The sequence below is a fragment of the Vulpes lagopus genome, chromosome 18 (genome assembly GCF_018345385.1).
Source record: "Vulpes lagopus strain Blue_001 chromosome 18, ASM1834538v1, whole genome shotgun sequence".
NCBI classification, from domain to species: domain Eukaryota; kingdom Metazoa; phylum Chordata; class Mammalia; order Carnivora; family Canidae; genus Vulpes; species Vulpes lagopus.
Window position 1 is genome coordinate 12,132,077 of NC_054841.1, and position 20,281 is coordinate 12,152,357.

The 20,281-nt window shown below is 52.2% G+C and overlaps 1 protein-coding gene across 1 annotated transcript in view; it reads left to right on the top strand.

Moving 5' to 3' along the window:
- The first annotated feature begins 299 nt into the window (after nucleotides 1–299).
- Nucleotides 300–20,281, top strand: part of PREX1 (phosphatidylinositol-3,4,5-trisphosphate dependent Rac exchange factor 1) — a 179,052-nt gene continuing 159,070 nt past the window's right edge. The window contains exon 1 of the mRNA XM_041733137.1: nucleotides 300–666. Within this exon, the coding sequence (XP_041589071.1) occupies nucleotides 445–666 (222 nt within the window). The 5' untranslated portion in view covers nucleotides 300–444. The remainder of the gene's footprint in view (nucleotides 667–20,281) is intronic.

Consider the following 20,281-nt stretch of genomic DNA (forward strand, 5'->3'; position numbering starts at 1 on the left):
CCCCCTCCCCGGCTGCGGCCGCTCCGAGCTTCCGACGTGGGCGCCGAGCGCCGCGCGCGGCTGCAGGGGCCCGGGGAGCGCGCGGAGCGCCTGTGCGGCCGGAGCGCGGCGTGGCACTTGGCAGACGCTCCCTGGGCGGCGGCGGCGGCGGCGGCGGCGGCGGCGGCGGCGGGCCCCGCCGTCTGGGAGCCCCGAGGGCCGCCCCCTCCCGCCCCTCCCGCCCCTCCCGCCCTGGTCCGGCCTCCGCGCGCTGCCTCCGCCCCCGGCGCGGGCCGCCCGCCCCCAGTGCCTCCCGCCCGCCGCGCCAGGCGCCGGGCCCGCCGCTGAGCCCGGCCCGCCGGCGCGCCCCGTCCGGGATGGGGCTCCGGGACGCCTGGGACGCCTGAGCCGCCGCTCGGCGCGACCTTCGCGCGGGGAAGGAGCGGGCGGCGCGGCCGCGCCAGGATGGAGGCCCCCGGCGGCGGCGACCCCGGCGGCCCCGGGGCTGCGGACGCCGCCCCCGCCGCCCCTGCCGACCCCCGGGGCCCCGGCGCCGCTGCGCCCGGCTCCGGCCCGTGCGCGGCCGCCCGGGACTCGGAGCGCCAGCTGCGCCTCCGCCTGTGCGTCCTCAACGAGATCCTGGGCACCGAGCGGGACTACGTGGGCACCTTGCGCTTCCTGCAGTCGGTGAGTGTCGGCGGGGCGCGGGGCGCGGGGCGCGGGGGGGCACGGGGCACGGGGGGGGCCGCGGGGGGGTCACCGGGGGGGCCGCGGGGGGGCCGCGGGGGGGGTCACCGGGGGGGGCCGCGACCCCGCTGCCGCCCGCCCGCCGGGGTCTCCCACTCCCGCGCCCCGCCGCGCGCCGCCCTTTTGTCTTTTTCTGCCCCCGTCCCCGCCTTTCGAGGAGTTTTAAAATCAGTTGCCTCCGCGAGGCGGGGGCTCCGGGACCCGGGCGGCGGGAGCTCGGGCCCCCCGGGGATCTCCTGGGCACCCGGGCGCCGCCGGCTGCTCCTCGGGGCCGGCCCGCGGGCACCCGGAGCGCTCCCTCCCCCCCCCCCCCCCCCGAGGCCAGCCTCGACCCCCGAGCCCGGGAGGGGGCGGACCTCCCGCGAGCCCGGGGTAGGGCCGGTCCGCCCCCGGGACGCCGTGTTCCCGGCAGCGCGGGGACAGCGGGTTTCGAACTCACGCCGTGGGTCCAGGTTCCACCCCCAGCTCCGAGGGGCGAGACCAAGGCGTCAACTGCGAAGTCGCGGGCGAGCGCTGCCCGTGCGGCGGGCGCCTCGCCTGTGGGGAGGACCTCCAGCCCTCCAAGCGCCCGTGCATGCCCGTGAAGGGGGTAAATACGGGTTTTTACCCCATTTTTTTAGATGAGAGAGTTTAGCGCCAGGGAGATTGAGTAACTGGCCCGCGGTCACGCAGCTGGTGAAGTGCGGACACCGGCTCTTTGAGCCAGGGCAGCCCCAGCCGGTGCTCTAACCTCCTGTGCTGTGCGCGTGTGTGTTTTCTTTCTTTTTCTTCTTTTTTTTTCCTTTTTAAAAAACTCTCCCTGTGAGAGGGAGGAAGGGGCCACTTCCCCACTCTCCTAGGAAGTGAGAAAAGTGGCCAGGGGCGGAGGGGGTGGGCCTGCAGCCAAGCCTCGCTGGAAGTTAGGAGACTCCGAGGGCTTTAATCTCCGTGCCTCCTGCTGGGACCTCATTTACTCCCTTCTCGGCTCTAGGAAGTCTTTTAATCCCGGTTCAGGAAGAGCTGGTGGGGGCGGTGGTGGTTCCTTTGGAGACCCCAGAGCCAGGCTCTGCAGCTCCCAGTTCCTGGGAGACAGAGGGAACCGCTGGCATCCTCCGGGGTCCCCATTGGCTTAGAGGCACAGCAGAGGCTGTGCAAGGTCCTGCTTGCATCTCAGACAGGAGAGAGCCCTTCTCTCTGAAAAGAGGTGTGTGTGCATGTGCGTGTGTGTGTGCGTGTGTATGTGCATGTGTGTGTGTGTGCGTGTGCATGTGTGTGCATGTGTGTGTGTGTGTGTGTGTGGCGGGGTAGGGGAGGCTGGGGAGTTGCGTGGGGGCATTGAAAACCATTTGGCTAAAAGGACCCTTCTAGAAAGGTCTGTGAAAATAAGGCAGGGGGTTGGCATTTCTTTCCCATCTCTCCCGCGCTCATAGTTAAAAAAACAAAAAACAACTACAAACAACAACAACAACAACAAAAAACGAAAAGGAAAGGAATCTGTTCAGTTTGAAGCTGGCAGTTTCAGATACAAAGATGTAGACGGCTCTGATATCTCTGAGCAGTGTCCAATTCTAGGGAACTCCTTACTTCTCCTTCTGAGCCACTCCCTGTTCCTCAGAAGACAAACCAATTTTTATATTAATGGGTAAGAAAATACACCTCTCCTCCCACGCCCACGCCTAATGTGGTGCGTTTCAGAACAGATACAGATTGTGGTGGAGTTAACTGTGGTTTTAAATTGTCCACTCGAAGAGTCGAAGGTTGCCTGGAATAATGGAAATGGATTGGAATCAACCACTCTTATTATTAGAGAAGCGGGGGAGAAAAGAAGATTTCCTACTTCCATATTATTGAGTTTATCACTTTTTGTTATGATTGACCTGTCAGGTCCGAGATGGGCTGGTTCTTGGACCAGTCACACTACTTGCCCTGGCCTCAGTTTCTCCTCCTGTAAGCCAAGGCGAGGAGAATCCAGGCTTCTTTTCTGCCTTGTCCTTTTGGGTGTCCCCAAGCTGGTGCCAGAAACAGACTGATTGTGTAACCTGACCAGCCATACCTTGTTTGTGAGCCACAGGAGGCCTTTCTTGTTTGGCTCCATCAGAAATGCCCCCTAAACAACCCAAGGCCTTTCAGTTTTGAAAACCCAGGGCTTAGCTTCAGGAACTGCTAATTACCAAGGCTTTCCACGCAGCGAGGCTGGCAGCCTGCAGGTTGTTCTATCTTCCCACTCTCTCCTCCGAGCCTTTATACTTGGTAAGGGAAGAACGCTCCGTAATCCCCCCCAGCTTTTAATTCCATGGGGCAGAGGCGGGTCTGCAAGGGCTGCCCTGGCCTTCCTGTGTCACTAGTTTTAAGGTCCTGTTATCAGTAGAAATGACTGAGAAATGTGGGAGGTGCAGAAAGGCCAGCTCTAGGTTCCTGCCCTCAAGGAGGGGACAGTCTAGTTGATGGTGGCAGAGTGGATGTTTACAGACATTCAAGTAGGAGGCTGGGCTCTGGAGCTAGACTGCTTGGGTCGAGTCTTTCGGCTGTATGACTTTAGGCAAGTGCCTTAATCTTTCTGAGCCTCACTTTCCTCATCTGTAAAATAGGAGATGATTATAGATCTTGTCTCGCAAGGTTTTTAAGAGGATAAGTTAGTTATGTATATATAAATCACTTAGAACAGTGCCTGGCAGGCAGTATGGCGTATAAATTTGAGTTATCATCATTAATTATTCTGTTATATGATGATGAAATAATACAGGTGATTAGGGCTATAGGAGTCTAGCTTTTAGTGAGCAGGAGTAGTCAGGGAGGGCTGCCTGGAGGAAGTGAGGTCTGAGTCAGCACTGAAAGGAGGACAAGGACCCTGAGTAAATTTCCTTTTGACTGTCTAAAACTCCGGAACCAGTGGTTTGTTATTTTGTTGCTGTTCCGGTTCTGGGGCTCTGTGGTTCCTCCAGAATCTCCCCATCTTTCCCCTCTGCCGCCTTCAGGAACTGGTTTACATCCCTCCTCATCTCCAAGGGGGGGACTGATGCTGTGTTTTATGTGTGTTTATGTAAGAGTCACAGGAAGGCAAGGACAGCCCTCTTGCAGAGATACTGGATCTTTCGCGGGGGATACCACAGAGAATGTGGGAGAAAGTGCCCTGGGTTTTGAGTCAGAACCTTGGATTTCAACACTGAGAAGCCCTGGCTGTGTTGGGTGCTCCGGTGTGCTCTTGGGCAGTGTTCACAGTGATAATAGCAGTTACAGTCGTTAGTGGGTCAGAGCTGACACTGATTCCTTACTCGCCGTTCTGGGCACTGGGCACTTCGCGTGTATCAACTTATTTGATCTTTCCAGTATCCCTAGGAAGGGAGTGTTGTCACCCCGCTGACAGATGAGGAAATAGTGGTGGAAGTAGTTTAAGCGGACTGCCCTGGCTCACGCAGACAGCAGTGCCAGGATCTGGCCCCAGGCCACCCGCCCCAGAGCTCATGTCCTCGCCACCTCACAGACTGTCTCTGGCTCAGAAAGGGCTTGGACCATCGTTTATCAAGGTGGCAGAACTGAGATTCGAACCCAGGTCTGGGTGACCCTGATCCTCTTCCTGTGCTTCCTCTGGCTACTTCCCCTCTGCGGCTCCTGTTCTGTCTTCTGCACAACGGGCAGGATTCTAGAAGGGATGGAAGTGGCAGGCTGCCAGGGTCTTCCTCTGCACTCAGTGTCTGTTCATGAAGTGAGAGTTCAGTGTGGAGCTCTGGTTGCCAGCCTGCTCAGTGCCTCAGTTGCACCATCTGTAGAATGGGAACAGTATAGCACCTGTGTCGTAGGGGGTGTTGTGAGGCTCATTCAGGCTGTTAGAACTGCTCCAGGCACAGAGTTTGTGCTCACTATGCTATGGTGGCTTTTCCAGGGATGTGCAGCATTGGGGGTCAGAGGAGGTTGTCTGTTTGGGGTTCACGGTCTCCTCTCCCCCACCCCTCCACTTATAGAGGAGGCTAATTGAACCTTGGGCCCACCTCTCCCTTGGTTGGATTGATTTTGGGTCCCTGCCTGCAAGTGGGGAGACCTCAGGGGCAGGTGCCAACGCATCCTATGATGGATGTGCCAGCCAGGCAGTGGTGGGAAGACAGGGGAGCCTGGGTGGATGATAGAACGACCCCTGGATGAGGATTGGTCAGCAGGCCCCCAAAGGGCTCCCCTTGGCTGAGGGCAGAGACCTCTGTCACTCCCAGGTACCCACAGGGTCTGCTCGATCGGCTGGACCAGGGTCCCTGAGGATCAGGGGGTGTCGGCAGAAAGCTCCCAGAATGCTTTCTGTGGTTCTGCTTTTTTGGGGGTAGGAGACCAGAGCTTCTCTTCTCATTGGAGCTCTGCTTGCCAAAACAAGAAACTGTGGTTTTGTGTTGTCACTGTTTTTTTTTTTTTTTTTTTCCCTTTTAAGAGTCTTTGCTCTTAGTCTCACTTCTAGAGAGAAATGCCAGAGGTTGGGGGGGGGGCATTTTAAATTCTGCAGTTTCTTTCTTCTTTCTTTCTTTCTTTCTTTCTTTCTTTCTTTCTTTCTTTCTTTCTTTCTTCTTTCTTTCTTTCTTTCTTTCTTTCTTTCTTTCTTTCTTTCTTTCTTTCTTTCTTTCTAATTAAGATTTTATTTATTCATGAGAGACACAGACACACACACAGAGAGAGAGAGAGAGAGAGAGAGAGAGAGGCAGAGACACAAACAGGCTCCAAGCAGGGAGCCCGATGTGGGACTCAATCCCAGGACTCCAGGATCACACCCTGGGCCATAGGCAGGTGCTAAACCGCTGAGCCACCCAGGGATCCCCAATTCTGCAGTTTCTGAAACAGAATGACCTACCAAGTGACTTTGGGGATTTTTTTCACGACAGTGTGTTGCAAAAGGTAGGATGCTGAGAAGTGTATATAATACAATTCTGCTTTGGAAAAATAAGCAGTAATCATAACATACACATGTCCATCATATGTATGACACTATAGCAGCTTATGGAAAAGGACACAAGAATGTATATCTTGTGGAGAAGGCAAGCAGGAAGATAATAAAGGAAAAAATGTACTCAGAAACCTCACTTGTAATATTGTTTTCATGTAAAATTATACGTATGTATGTGAATATATGTTACAAAACTCTGACAGAAAGAACTGTATTTCAACATGATTATTAGCGTAATGTAACAGCAGTGTTAAATAATAATTTGCTAACACTTAAAAAGTACTAAATGTTTGCAAGCCCTGTGTAAAGCATTCTCGGTGTTATCAGCTCAAAAGCGCTAGGTATCCTGCTTCCCATTTTACAAATGAAACCGAGGCACAGAGAGGCCAAGTCAGTTTTGCAATGTCACACAGCCTAAAAGAGCTGGGATTGAATCCTAGATAGTATGGCTGCATAGCCCACATTCTTTACTGCTCTTCTGAACTGCCCAAGATGATGCTGTGCTCATGACCAGAATTTACTGCCTTTGTGAGACCTCTGGCTGCCCATGTGGACAAGAATTAAGCCCAAAGGTTCAAATTATCAGAGCTTTAGGATGCTGGAGCGCCTGGGCCAGACCACTTTGTATTGGGCCAAACATCATTAGGAAGTCAGGGAAAATCTTTTGATGATAAAAACATCAGTGTCAGCACGAGTTGGGGTGGGGGCATCTTTTGTGCAGGAGACACAGAGCTAGGCATAGGGAAATCCAAAAAGAAATTAGACTGCCTTTCTCAGTGTGCAGGTAGCTTGGGAGCATCTGCTGTTGAATCTAAACAGCGTTCTAGGCCAGGAGAATGCAGCTGTCAACAGGGCAAATGTGGCCCTTGTCCTGCGCGGAAGGATGACCCAACTGAGGTGCAACATCCTATGCATTTGAATGAGCGTGTTCTTCACATGAGCATCCCGGACGCCCATTCACTATTATTGGGTGTTTTCCTTCGTGACCATTTATCTGTTGCTTAAAAAAGAGATGGATGGAGTTGGTGTCCTAGGCCTTTGGAGACTTCAGGGCATCCCTTTCTCAGAGGGTGTCCCTCTTTATCAAAGGCCCCTGAGGAGACCTGTCAAGCTTGGGCCACTCCCTCGATCGAGAAACCCACATCCTCTTTGCTTCACAGAGCCCCCACCCCCACCCCCCTACTCCTTGCTTTTGCAAGAGTTGTATCTGAAGCGGGTCATGCCTGGCTGTAGAAGAACTTAGCGTGTCCGATTTTTGTGATTTCTTTTTTTCCAACAGCCGCTAGCTCTCTGGCTAGAATTCGGGCAGGAGGCGGGTAATCAGGGTGGGCTGGTCCTCAAACCAGTGTGCCTTGTTCCCTGGGCACAGGGTGGGGCCACAGCTGGTTCTTGCCCCAGAGTTCTGGGGACACAGGACTTGAGAGCAAGCTGGCGGGGAAGGGGGGCTCTTCTGAGTCTCCTTGTTTTGCAGGTGAGACCCTAGAGGGACCCCCTGCAGAAGTTCTTGTCTCTAGAGGGACATGAGCTCTGGTCAAGGGTGGTGGCCCTGCGGCCAGACAGGGTTCCATCCTCAGAGTTCTGGGAGAGGCACTCTCAGGGTTTGTGTGTTAGTCTGGCGCAAAGGTACCTCTCAAAGAGGTTCCATAGGGGACATTTCAGCCCTAGCTGCTGGGCTGGGGCTGATCCTTCCATATTTCAACCCATGGCACTCCTGAAGTATTGGGGTGGGATCACTCTCTGGTGTAGGGGGCTGTCCTGTGCATTGCAGGATGTTTAACAGTAGCCTTGGTCTCTACCCACTAGATACCTTAGCACCCCCCTCCCTCAATTCGGATAATCAAAAAATGTCTCCAGATATTGCTGCATGTCCCTCAGGGGATAGAATAACCCCTGGCTGCGAACCACTGGGCTAAACCTCCTTTGACCACTGGCTCTGCTTTCAGACCGTTTCAGGGCATGTATGTGCATGTGCAGAAACATAAGGAATCGCTGTGTGTATGTGCTTACCTGAGTGGCAGGATATGGTTGCGCTTCGTGCAGCAGGATGTCTCAGGTTCATGGTTGGGAGCACGGATTCTAGAATCCAAGCGGCCTGGGTTCGAATCCCAGCTCTGCCCCTGTGTGACCTTGGGCAAGCCCTTTCGCCTCCCAGAGCTCTGGTCTCCCCATCTGCGGAATGGAGATGATGGGGGCCCAGACCGGATTGCCGCGAGGAGCAGGTGCAGTCGTGCATGGGAAGAGGCTGCAGAGCGGAGCGCTGAGCCAAGGTCAGGGCCACCCCAGTACCTGCCGCAGGCTCTCCTGTTATCTGAGAGGAAGCCCTGAGGAAGAAGGGAAGTCTTCCAGCCTCCTAGCCCTGTGTAGATTTTCAAGTTTATTTTTATTTTCTCGGCTCCATGAGGACCAGGAGGGGAATCTGCTTGCCCCTCTTTTGTCTTGTGGTCAGATACTCAATCTGTGTTTACCCGCCTGGTTCCTTCCCCAGGGTGGAACTGACAGACGATCCCTTGTGTCTGGGCCAGCCGAGGCAAGGCTATTTCAGGCTGGCGGGCCGAGGGCCACCAAAGTCTGGTGGAAGCAGGTGGCCATGAGCCACCAGGATCTGGGGTCTTGTATTTTCCCCCTTGCAGGCGGGTAGTGGCTGGCTCCTGTAAGGAGCTGCTCGCTCCTTGCAGTAGCAAGGCCAGGGCCAGGCTGGGCTGTGGGCAGTCGGCGCTTTCATTCATGGATTCACTTATTCATTCAACAAATGGACACGGGGCCGGGTCCTGGCGCATGGTCAGAACGAGATGGACAAGGTCCCTGCCCTCACGGAATCTTCAGACAATACAAAGAGAGATCACTTGAGAAGGTGGCAACAAGATGTAAGATAACATTCACTGAGGCCCTACTACGTGCTGAGCTAAGTGCTTTGTATGGATTATCTCTTTGAACCTTTGCAACAGTCCTTATGCCGATTTTGCAGATGGGGCAACTAAGGCCCAGTGATACTGAGTGACTTGTTCTAGTCTACTCAGCTGGGGAGTGCATGCACCAAGAAGGAAATAAAATGAGGATATGTTGGTGATGGGGATGGTGGCATCTACTTGAGATGGGTGGTCAAGGAAGGCCTGTGTGAAGAGGTGACATCTGAGCTGAGTCCTGGGGTTGAGAAGGAGCCAGCTGTAGAGAAAGTCGAGAGGAGTGTGTTCCAGGTGGTGGGGGTAGCATGTGCAAAGGCCCTGAGGCAGGACCATGCTTGGCTTGTTTGAGGAATGGCAGGAGGCCAGGATAGCGGAGTTGGGGAGATGAAGTTGATGTGGTATGGGACTCATGCATGGTGAGCACTTTGGTTTTTTTTTTTTTTTTTTAAAGATTTTATTTATTCATGAGAGACACACAGAGAGAGGCAGAGACATAGGCAGAGGGAGAAGCAGGTTCTTTGTAGGGAGCCTAATGTGGGACTCGATCCCAGGACCCCAGGATCATGCCCTGACCCAAAGGCAGACACTCAACCACTGAGACACCCAGGTGCCTAGCATTTTGTGTTTTATTCTTAGTGGGGTGAGGAGCCCCTGGAGGGTTTTCAGCAGGGGTGTGGCATGGTCTAACTGATGATCTGAAAATCATGCTGCATGGAGCTCCTCCTAAGATCTCAGCAGCCACCTCCTGCCTCTGGCGTGGCCACTCATCCAGGAAGGAAGAAGGGAGAACCATACCTTCCTCTCCCCAGGCAGATCCCCGGACCTTCTGGGAAGGCTACCATGTGATCCAGGGCTATTTCCATCCCCTGTCTGGGTCTCAGCCTCCATGTGAGTGCTGTGTCTGAGCTGACCACAGCCGAAGAGGAGTTTGGGTCCCTGTTTATGGCCAGGGTGTAAACAGGCTGTGCGGGTGGCTGCTGGAGAGAGGACTGTTGATATATGATAGGTCTCTGCTTCCTGTGAGAGGGGAAGGCACCCCCTGTTTTCTGTTGAGGAAACTAATTTACATGATTAAAAACTGTTTGGCAGTGCCATTGCCTCTACCGACTCCTAGCCACCTTGACAACACCTTCCTGCGTGGTATCAGTTTTCATCTCTGACCCGTGGTTGGGGAGGGGAACATAGTTTTCAAATCCACTTCACAGATGAGGAAGACTGAGGCACAGAGGGTGGAGTGGCTTGCCCCAGGACACACGACCGAGAAGTGGCCAGGACTGTTGCCTGCCCTGCCCTACCGGGCCTGCCCCAGTCTCCTCCCCGCACAGCCAGAGGGGCCCAGTGAGCGCCGCTGCTCCGAGCCCTCAGAGTAGGAGCGACATCCTCAGGACGCCCCGAAAGTCTGCACCATCTGTTCCGTGGTCTACTCTTCTGTTAGCCTCTCTTCTTCTTTCTCATAGTTTTTTTTTTTTTTTCCTTAATTGAAGTATGATTCATGCACCATAAACCTCACCCTTTCAAAGTGTGTGATTCAGTGGTTTTGAGTATAATTTGCAAAGTTTGTGCAATTATCACCGCTACCTAATTCCAGGATCTCCTTTTGCTCCCACGGCCTCCCTACCAGCCCCACGTGCCCTTTCTCCTGCCTCGTGGTCTTCTCCCTGGTTCCATCTGCAGTGCTCTTCCCTGGTATCCCCGTGGCTCACTGCGGCCTGTTCCCCAGGAGGTCCTTTGATGACAAGCCTCACCTCGCTGCTTCCTATCTCCTTCCCCTTCCCAGCAGGATTGTTCTCCAGCACCTGACACACTAGGTGGTTGGCTGACTTACTGTTTATTGTTTGTCTCACTCACCCCAGTGTCAGCTCCAAGAGGACAGAGCACTTCTGTCTGTCCCAATCATTTTGTCAGGCACCAAGAACAATGCCTGGCACATAGTAGGTGCTCATTAAATATTTGTTGAATGAAAAGACTTTCTCTTACTCTGGATACATGTGTATGTTTTCTTCTATAAGAGGACATAATTGTCTAGGTTTATATAACTGCTAACTACTTTTATGCAGACTTTTGGGGACCTGGGAGTAAGACAGTCTGATGTTCCCTAACATGACCAAAGGTGGGTGTGGGCTGAGGGCCCCTGTCCACTGTGCCTGGGGATAAATCCCCACCACCCAGCCTGTGTTTGCTTCAGGCAAGGGAGTGCATGAGTGGAAAGGGGATGAATGAGGCACAGGTCTAGTTCCTGCTACTTTCTCAATGAGTGGCCTTGACTTTGGGGAGCATGGACCCCAGGGTGGGGAGTGACTGCAGACTGGTGTCCTTGGCCTTCTGCCCTCACCACACCAGGAGGGCAGAGGGAGCTCTGTGTGGTCCCAGCCACCAGCTGACGGCTGGCCAGACTGCTGCTGGGTGGTTTTGGAGATTTATTTCCCCTTGATCACAAAGGTAATAAATACAGTGGCGGGGTATGTGTCAAAAGCACATTCCCTTGTGCCCATTCAGCTACAAGCGCTCTTTTATGGAGCCACGTATGGTAAAATATTTTGTGTGTATGTATACCTGGTGATATGTATTATGTACTTCCACATACGTGCAGAGGACCAGACACAAAACCCTGGTGTGCCATATTTACGGGCACTTTCATACATTTTTTTTTTAAAAGTTAATTTCTGGATAACTTTTTGTTTTGACAGACTCACCAAATCATTAGCTGTTGGCTACATTCGCTTTTAATTCTCCCCACTCTTTCCCCCTCCCACCTGTCTCCCCCTGCCCCATATAGATGCCTATGTGTGCGTGCACACACGTACGGGATTGTAATTATTATGACTTTGATCCATTTGAGAATAATTGCAGACGTGATGCCCCTAAGTGATGCAGCATGTATCTCTTAAGAACACAGACATTCAGGGATCCCCGGGTGGCTCAGTGGTTTGGTGCCTTCCTTCGGCCCAGGGAGTGATCCTGGAGAGCTGGGATCGAGTTCCGTGTCGGGCTTCCTGTGGGGAGCCTGCTTCTTCCTCTGCCTGTGTCTCTGCCTCTCTGTCTCTCATGAATAAATAAATAAAATCTTAAAAAAACAAAACAAAACACGGACATTTGGGGCTCCTGGGTGGCTCAGTGGGTTGAGCGCCTGCCTTCGGCTCAGGTCGTGATCCTGGCGTCCTGGGATCGAGTCCCGCATTGGGCTTCCTCAATGGAGCCTGCTTCTCCCTCTGCTTGTGTTTCTGCCTCTCTCTCTATCTGTGTCTCTCATGAATAAATAAATAAAATCTTAAAAAAAAACACAGACAATCTCTTAATGTAACCACAATATAGTGAACAAAATCAGGGAAGTTAACATCAATAGTAACTTATACAATCTGTCATCTATATTCAGATTTCACCCATTTCCCCAAAAATGCCCTTTATACCTGGTCCCCCTCCCCTGCCATTCCCATTCCAGGGTTTGGTCCTACCTAGACCATGTCCCTTTGGTGATTTTGACCCCTTGTGTGGCCAAGTAGAAACTCTTTGCTGACATGGCGCTCTGCCAATGCTTGTCCTTGGCCACCACTTCCCAGCTTGTGATCTTGGGCGGCTGACTTTTGGGCCTCAGTTTACTTAGCAGTAAAATGGGGGACATTGCTGTTCCTACCTGATAGGCTTGTATCTTCCTACACATTTCATCGAGTGCCTGTTGGGCATCTGGGCCTGCTGTGGATGCCGGGGGTACCGCCATCCAGGCAGGCAAAGCTGCGCTCCCCTGGCTGCTGAGGGGAAAGGATTCACCAGGCATGGTGCCGGCTCCCAGGGACGCTCGCTGTGTGTTGGCTGTCTTTGCTGCCCTCACACTCACTGTAGAACATTGGGAAATAAATACCCTTCCAGACAGTCAGTGTCACCTTTTATTACATTTCCTCCTTATTCTTTGCATTTGTTTTAGCCTGGGAGCAACCCCACTGCACATACGGTGTCTTTCTTCTCTGGGCCCTTCTGGGGGATTCCTCCCAAGTTTGCACCAACACATCTCCATCACCGAGCCTTTGATGGCTTTTTAATGAAATGTGGGGACTTTGTAATGAAACATGGGCTCCCCGCTGCCTAGATTGGATCCTGGCTGCTTAGTGGCAGTGTCATCGAGGGCCATCTGCTTCACCTGTGCATGCCTCAGTGTCCTCTCTCCTGAAATAGTGCCACCTCCTTGGTCAACGGGTGAATGAGACGAAGTAACATCTGTAAAGCTTGCATAACACTGCCCGGCACCTGGTAGGTAGGTGCTTCATGTATATTAGCTAGACTCTAGTCATTCTACTGATATAACATGAAATATTATGTGAATACAATTATTATTATTTTATTTTTTAAAAAAATATTTATTTATTTAGGAGAGAGCGAACATGAGTAGGAGGGACAGAGAGAGAGGGAGAGAGAATACCAAGCAGACTCCATGGTGAGCGTGGAGCCTGATGCGGAGCTCGATTTCATGACCTTGAGATCACGACCTGAGCCAAAACCGAGAGTCAGGCACTTAACTGACTATGCCACTCAGGTGCCCCTATTATTATTATTACTTAAACATTCATCTTAGATTGAGAGCTTACATGGTTTCCAGTTTTTCAAAGTGGCAGACCATGTGCATTGTCTTTGTTCAAGCTGCCAGTTCTCGCATCCATTCAGTAACTGAGGGCTGAAGAAGCCTTGGTTCAAACCTTTTGGTTTTTACTAACCCAAAGAAGTCACTGGCAGCTAGAGTTTTAGAATCAGACTGTAAGAGCTGGAAGAGACCAAGACATCATCTCACTCATTCGTCTCATTTTCCAGAAGGAGAAACTGAGACCCAGAGCTGTTCTGAGCCTGACTTGGCCCAGATTCACCAGGTGAGCTTGTGGCTGAGACGGAATTTGAATGCAGGTTTCCTGGCTCCTGTCCTATGATTTCTTCTGCTTTTGTCCAACAGCTAAGACACCTTGGAGGACAGAGGAGGCTTAAGTTGTGTTCAGATGAGTCGAGGGCTCCTGCGTGCCCACAGGATTCCATGGGATCACTCTCAGACTCTGACTTTAGTGACCATAAGTGGGGTGTGTGTGTATGTGTGTGTGTGTATATTGGGGTGGGGAGGCCCTTGCTGTGGGCCCAGGTCCTGTGCTAGCTGTTGAGGACACAGATGTGATGAGAGCAGAGCTGCTTACTCTCATTCACGGTCCATGGGTCCATAGAACCTTGGGTTTGCAGCTGGAGATCCTCATGCCGCATCAGACCCGTAAGTCAATTTTGTTAGGCCTGGACAGTGTTTGAAAGATTTTTGTTAGATGCCAACATTGAAAAAAAATAAAGATATTTCATACAAGAATCTGTATTTCTGGCTTTTTAATCAAAAAAATCTATCCACACCAAGTTCATATTCCTACAGGGAGGGCTTGGCTGGAGCTGAATGGCAGCTGCTACCTTCAGACAGGGAGTGTAATCTTCACTTTGCCACACTCCCTACTCTTCCCTAATGTCCCTGAAATTGAAACCAAATGGTGGTTGCCATTTATCTTTATGCTTGCCCTGCTGGTTTATTTTATTTATTTATTTATTAAAATATTTTATTTATTCATTCATGAGAGACACAGAGAGAGAGGCAGAGACACAGGCAGAGAGAGAAGCAGGCTCCATGCAGGGAGCCTGATGTGGGACTTGATCCTGGGGACTCCAGGATCATGCCCTGGGCCAAAGGCAGGTGCTAAACCGCTGAGCCACCCAGGGATCCTCATGCCCTTCTGGTTTAAAAAAATTTAAAAAAAAAAATGTAGAGTTCAAAGGACAATGGAATATTTCTTCTAACCTTTGTTTGTATCAAACAGGAAACTGAAAGCTAAAGAAAAGAAGGTCATGTGTTCTAAGAAAAGTAGGATGCTGCAGATTTCTCTTTGGAAGAAAGATGTGTTTAATAAGTAAACATGTGTCCGACGAGCAAAAATGTGCTCTTCTGTTCTGAGGATGCCACTTACGTTGCCATTATGAAGGACACCGTCCAGCTCTACCGCCTTACTTGCCGGGTCCCTGTAGGCAGTTGGGTTTGAGATGAGTGTTCAGTGTGTGGGTGTCCCTCTGGTCCTGTGAGGTAAGCAGACGGGGAGAAGGAGGTTCTCCCCTAGAGAAGGTGATTCCTTCACCCCGGCTTCCACCTCCTGGGGCCTGCCTGCCACCAGTCGCTCTTCCTTTTTGCAATGTCAGCTCTTGAACTGGAGATTCCCACATTCGTCTGCCCTACTTCCCGAATCTTGTTCTGTACTTACGCTCCTTTGGGAGGTCCTGGGGTGCAGACCCCAGAAAGGAAGCTCCTCTTGGACTGCAGGGCCTGGATACCACCCCTGTCAGGCTCTGCATGGGAAGCCCAGCAGCGCCCACTCCCCTGTCTCCATTCTCCTCCATCTCGGTTTTGAGGGAATAACAACAAGAACCAGAACCAGAACAATAAGAGTATTGCTGTTGCAGAGGAGAGCAGAAGAACCTGATTGCCAGCAGTCCTTGGTGGCAAGTGACGGGAGGCCCAGCTCAAACTGCCTTAGCAAAAATGGGAATTGCTTGGCTGGTGTCTGGGGAGGATCTGTCCAGTGTTCTGGAGTGGGCTCTGATTGGCTGCCCTGGGTCATGTGACTGTGCCTGACAGGGTCACTGAGACTTGGGAGTGGCCAGGGGCCCACCTGTGCCACATGGCAGCGAGGGAGCATTAAGTCCAGGGAGGAAGACCCCTGGTGCTGGTGCAGGGTCCATGTGTATGAGGTGGTGTGCTCAGTGGACATGTCTCAAGCAGTATGGCTTCCCAGGAACCCAAGAGGGAAGGTGGCCTAGGTTTCCTATTTTATACACGAAACCGAGGTTAAAAAGGTTCAGCAGCCTGCCCAGAGTCACACTCGCATCCTTTTCTCTTCCGGCAGACCCTGCTGGATACATTTTGTCTTCTGCAAGGCCACACAGCCTGAGTTCAAATCCAGGCTCTGCCCCTTTTAGGTATTGTCACCCGAGGAAAATGACTTAACTTCTGTCCTGGGAGACGAACATTCCAGGCACAGGGAGCAGCAAGTGCAAAGGCCCCGAGGCAGGAACATATTTCAGGAAAGAGGCCAGAGTAGCGAGAGCAGAGTGAGCCAGGTACAGAGTGATTAGGAGGGGAAGTCAAGGAGGCAGCAGGGGGAGTGAGGAGGCTGTGGCCAGGTTGTGCAAGGCCTTGTGGGCCACTGTCAGGATTTTGTATTTCACTTTTTTTTTTTTTTAATTTTTATTTATTTATGATAGTCACACACACACACACACACACACAGAGAGAGAGAGAGAGAGAGAGAGAGAGAGAGAGAGGCAGAGACACAGGCAGAGGGAGAAGCAGGCTCCATGCACCGGGAGCCCGACATGGGATTCGATCCCGGGTCTCCAGGATCGCGCCCTGGGCCAAAGGCAGGCGCTAAACTGCTGCGCCACCCAGGGATCCCTTGTATTTCACTTTGAGTGACGTGAGGGCTCCTGGAAATTTTGGACGGAGGAGGGACAGAATCTGCCTTAGTTTTCACAGTACCCCTTTGGCTGCCAGTGGAGAATGGACTTAAAGAGTGACAGGGTGGAGGCAGAGGGAGGAGGCTGCTGTGGTACCCCGGGTAGAGCAACATGGCAGCTGGGGCCTGGGCTGTTCTTTGGGTGGTTAGAAGTCAGTTGCCTCTTCTCTGTGCTCTTGTGTTATTTATTAGTTGTGTGACCTTCGGTCCTGGCTGGTCCCATTGAGCCGTGGTCTTCTCCTCTCTAAAATGGGGTTAATGGTGTTTCCTCTCTTATCAGGCTGTGGGGATGAATTATATGAGGTGATGAATGTAAAGTGCTTCCTGGAGTGCCCGGCACGTCATACGCGCTCAGTAAATATTTGTGGAATGAACCAGCGAGCGAAGGATGGGGAATTTGGGGCTGCTCCAGCTCTGCCCAAAGCGTCTACCCCTAAGGTCAGCCCCAGAGTGGGAAGCATCCTGTTCTCCCCCCAACTCTACTTTCCTCCTCCGCACACAAGGAGATTTGAATGAACAGAATCCAGAATGTGCTGGTAACAGTCACTCCTGCTTTCCTAGTGACAAAGGCATCTTTGTTAAGTCTGGGTGTGAAATCCATTTCAGAAGTGAGGATACTGTAGGCTCAGGAGTGTGCTTGTGAGGATGGGGAGGGGCTTGGGAGGGAGGGATCTCAGGGCCCAGTAGACGGACAACCTGCCTCCTGACAATCCTCTGTCCTCATTTGGGTCCAGAATGCTCTTGAATTGGTATTATTTGGTGGAATGAGAGCTGTGTGGGCATTTCTGCTGAGTAACTAACCAGTCAACATTACCTTTGGTAGCATTACCGCTCTCGCTCTCATACACGCAAAGTGACAATACTCAGTGCTGGCGCGGCTGCTGGGAAACAGGCAGTTCCATATGATGCCGGTGGGAATGTTGATGACTGGTATCTTTTGGGAAAAATAGTCTGGCGGTAGCTTTAGAAATAGACAAAAAATCCATAAATACCCTTTAATTCAGTTCGTTTGGGACTCTCCCTGCAGAACCAAGAAAAAAGTACGTAGAGATGTAAGTTACAAAAATACTTATTTCAGTTTTGTTAATAGATGGCCAGAAAAAAGGGGGCAGGGAAGCCACATCAACAGAGAAAATCCTGACTAAGATTGTTGTTCATCCATGTGTCGGGATATCAGGCAGCTGTTCAGAAGAATGAGCTTGATCTCTGGACAGGAAGGGCTGTACATGCTGTACTGTTAAGCAAGAAAGGTTAAGTTGTGAGTCAAATGTAGAGTGTGATCCCAGTTTTGTAGGAAAAACATGTACAACAAGACTGTCTCAGTGGGTGTTTGCGGACGTGGAGAAACAGTAGCCCGCACACCCGAATATTAACGTTGGTCGTCTTGGGCTGATAAGGAGGAGGGATGCGGAGAAGATATTTTATACATCTTTGTATTTTTTTTTTTTTTGGTTTGCATTGCTTCACCAGTTATAATTAACACATTATTTCTCAATTTAAGATAAACTAATAATTAAAAAAAAGATAATTACTGGCGTCTTACCCACTGTGTGGTAGACCTCTGTGTATGTAATATTGGGTCAAAGACTTCCTCTTGTGGCGCCTGGAGAATCAGGATAGTGGGGTGGTTGAGGGCCCTTAAAAGTTAAAGCCAGGCCCCGGGTTTAACAAATGGATGGAGGTCTTTCCCTTTACGGAGCTGACGTGCGGGCTGGCCTAGAACCATACCTGGGACAGCGGTTCTCAAAGGAGGGCAGTTTTTGCCCTCTGCCCCCACAGGGGACGCTTGGCTGTCCTACCTGGGGAGGCAGGGTGCTGCTGGCCTCTAGTGGGTAGGAGCCGGGGCTGTCGCTAACTGTCCTGCAGGGTCCAGGACAGCCCTCACAGCAACGACCTGAGCCTAAATGTCAGTGGGGCCACGGTCAGGAATCTGGGTTAGATCAGCGTCTGGCACAGAATAAGGGCTCAGCAGGTAACTAGCCAGTCTGATGCAATGATGACACCGTGTCTCCACTGGCCACCCATCTCCCAGGCAGGGCAGTCAAGGCCTAGGGAGGTGCCACCACTGAGGCTCAGGTGTCCCTGGGCTCGAGGCCGGCCTGCACGTCCAGGGAGAGGGGAGACCCTGACCCGGGAAGACTGTTGAGATCCAGTCTTGAGTTTGGTGCTGGCTGCTCCTCCCGCCCCTCAGCTTGGTGCCAGCGCTGTCCTCCTCGTCTGCAGTCGCTGTGCCGCCTTGGGCCAAGACGTGTTCTCAGCCCCTTCCCGTGTGCCAGGCCTTTGTCACGTCCTCCACGCTGGCAGCCGTGGAAGACGGGGTGGAGGCAGGGTGGGGGGTGCTCTCTCCATTTCTGTCCGTGAAAAGCTGGGTTTCGCGGCAGCTCGTCCTGTCTGCGGCTGGGGGCCCGGGCCGCGTGGCTTTGCCAGCCGAGTTGGCCCTAGACCACCTTTGCGCCCCTTCGTCTCTCTGTGAGCCTCAGTTTCTCAGCGGGGCAGTGGAGCGGGGTGGGGAGCTGATCCCTGCCCTACGGCCTCTCCCAGGAGGAGGGAGCTGATGGAGGTGGAACCGCCTTGCCCGCAGCAGCTCATTTCAGAAGGAGCTGATGTCACTGTGACCCCTGATGGCTCCTTCCCCAGCTCAGGGTCAGGGCGCTGGTGGGAGTGGGAGCCCAGTGGCGGGGAGATGGAGTGACTCGCTCCTTCTCTTCCTCCATCTTTTCTCATCCTTCGTGGTTGAGGTCCTCTTGTTCAATCACGGTAACTGCCGTCCCTTTGGTGACGTTTCCCGAAGGCCTGTTTCCTGTGCTGACCTCCTCCCTGACCCCCTGGCATCTGTATCCAGATGACAACTGGACATCTCTGCTTGGGTGTCTGGTGGGCATGACCGACTCCGTTTCCTCTAGCTCACCCCGTTGAGGGACCCCTGTCTCATGAGTGGCTCCTTAGGCCTCCCGCTTACTCAGGCACATCCTTGGAGCCATCTTGACTCTGCTCCTCCCCTTTTATCCTACATCAGGAAGTCCCTTTTGCTCCACCTTCAGTAACTACCCAGAATCCAGCCACTCCTCACCCCTCAGAACAGCCACCTTGGTGTCTGCCACCTTTGGCTGGGACTGGTGCAGTCACGTCCTCCATGGCACCCTCTGCTGTTACCCCTGACAGGTGGTTCTGCATGCACATCCTGTGTAAGTCACATCACATTCCTCCTCTGCCCAAGACCCTCCCGTGGCTCCCATCTCACTCAGTATAAAAGCCTTTGCCCTGAAGATAACCTAGGTGGCCTTTCAATATCTCGTCTTTCCACTCCCCACGTTTACTTCTACCTTATCTCCAAACATACCTAACACAGTCCAGCCCCAGGGCCTTTGCACTTGCTGTCTGCTTGGTGAGAGCAGCTCTGTGAGAGCAGCTCTCACGTATCCCTGTAGTTTGTTACCTCTTTAGGTCTCTGCTCAGATATCTCACTTTCTCAATGCAGCCTTCCCTGACCTCCCCATCTAAAAATTCCACCTCTTCCCCATGCTCCCTTTCCCTTCTCTATTGCATTTATATTTTTCTTACTTGTTTGATTATTATCTACACTCCACTCACTCAAATTTGAGCTCTAGAGGGCAGGAACTTTTAGCTCTCTTGTTCCATTTATTCCCAGACCTAAAACAGTACCTGACACCTAGTGGGTACTTGGTAAATATTTGTAGTGTGAAGGGAGGAAGAACATTCATTCAGTGTTCCTTATCTCCTGAGATTATGTTATATATCCAGATTTCTGATATAGAATACCAGGGTCAGAGCTAAATCAAACAATGGTGTGTGTCCTTAAGGAGCTCTAGTCCAGTAAGGAGAGAATGGACATGTAGGTAATGACAATGCAGGGTGATAAGTGCTTTAACAGATATATCAAGATATATGAGTCAGGACTCTTTGGATTATAAATGACAGAACCTCCAATTCAAAGGGTCCCAAGTCAAAAAAAAAAAAAGACTTTTATGGGTTCACTTAGGAGGAACAGCTTCAGGCATAGTTGGATCCAGGTGCTCTCTGGCTTCACCCTTAAGTCATATGCCCATCCATGAACCAAGGATTGCCCATTGAGGGGCCCAGAGCTCTGACTGGTCAGGCCTGGGTCCTGTGTTTGTCACAGGATGGAGATGGGGCTCAGCTCCTCCATAACCACATGTACCAAGATTGGACCTCAGGACTTGGCTTTCAGGAGGTCAGATTTCTGGGAGCTGCTGCAAAGGTGGATT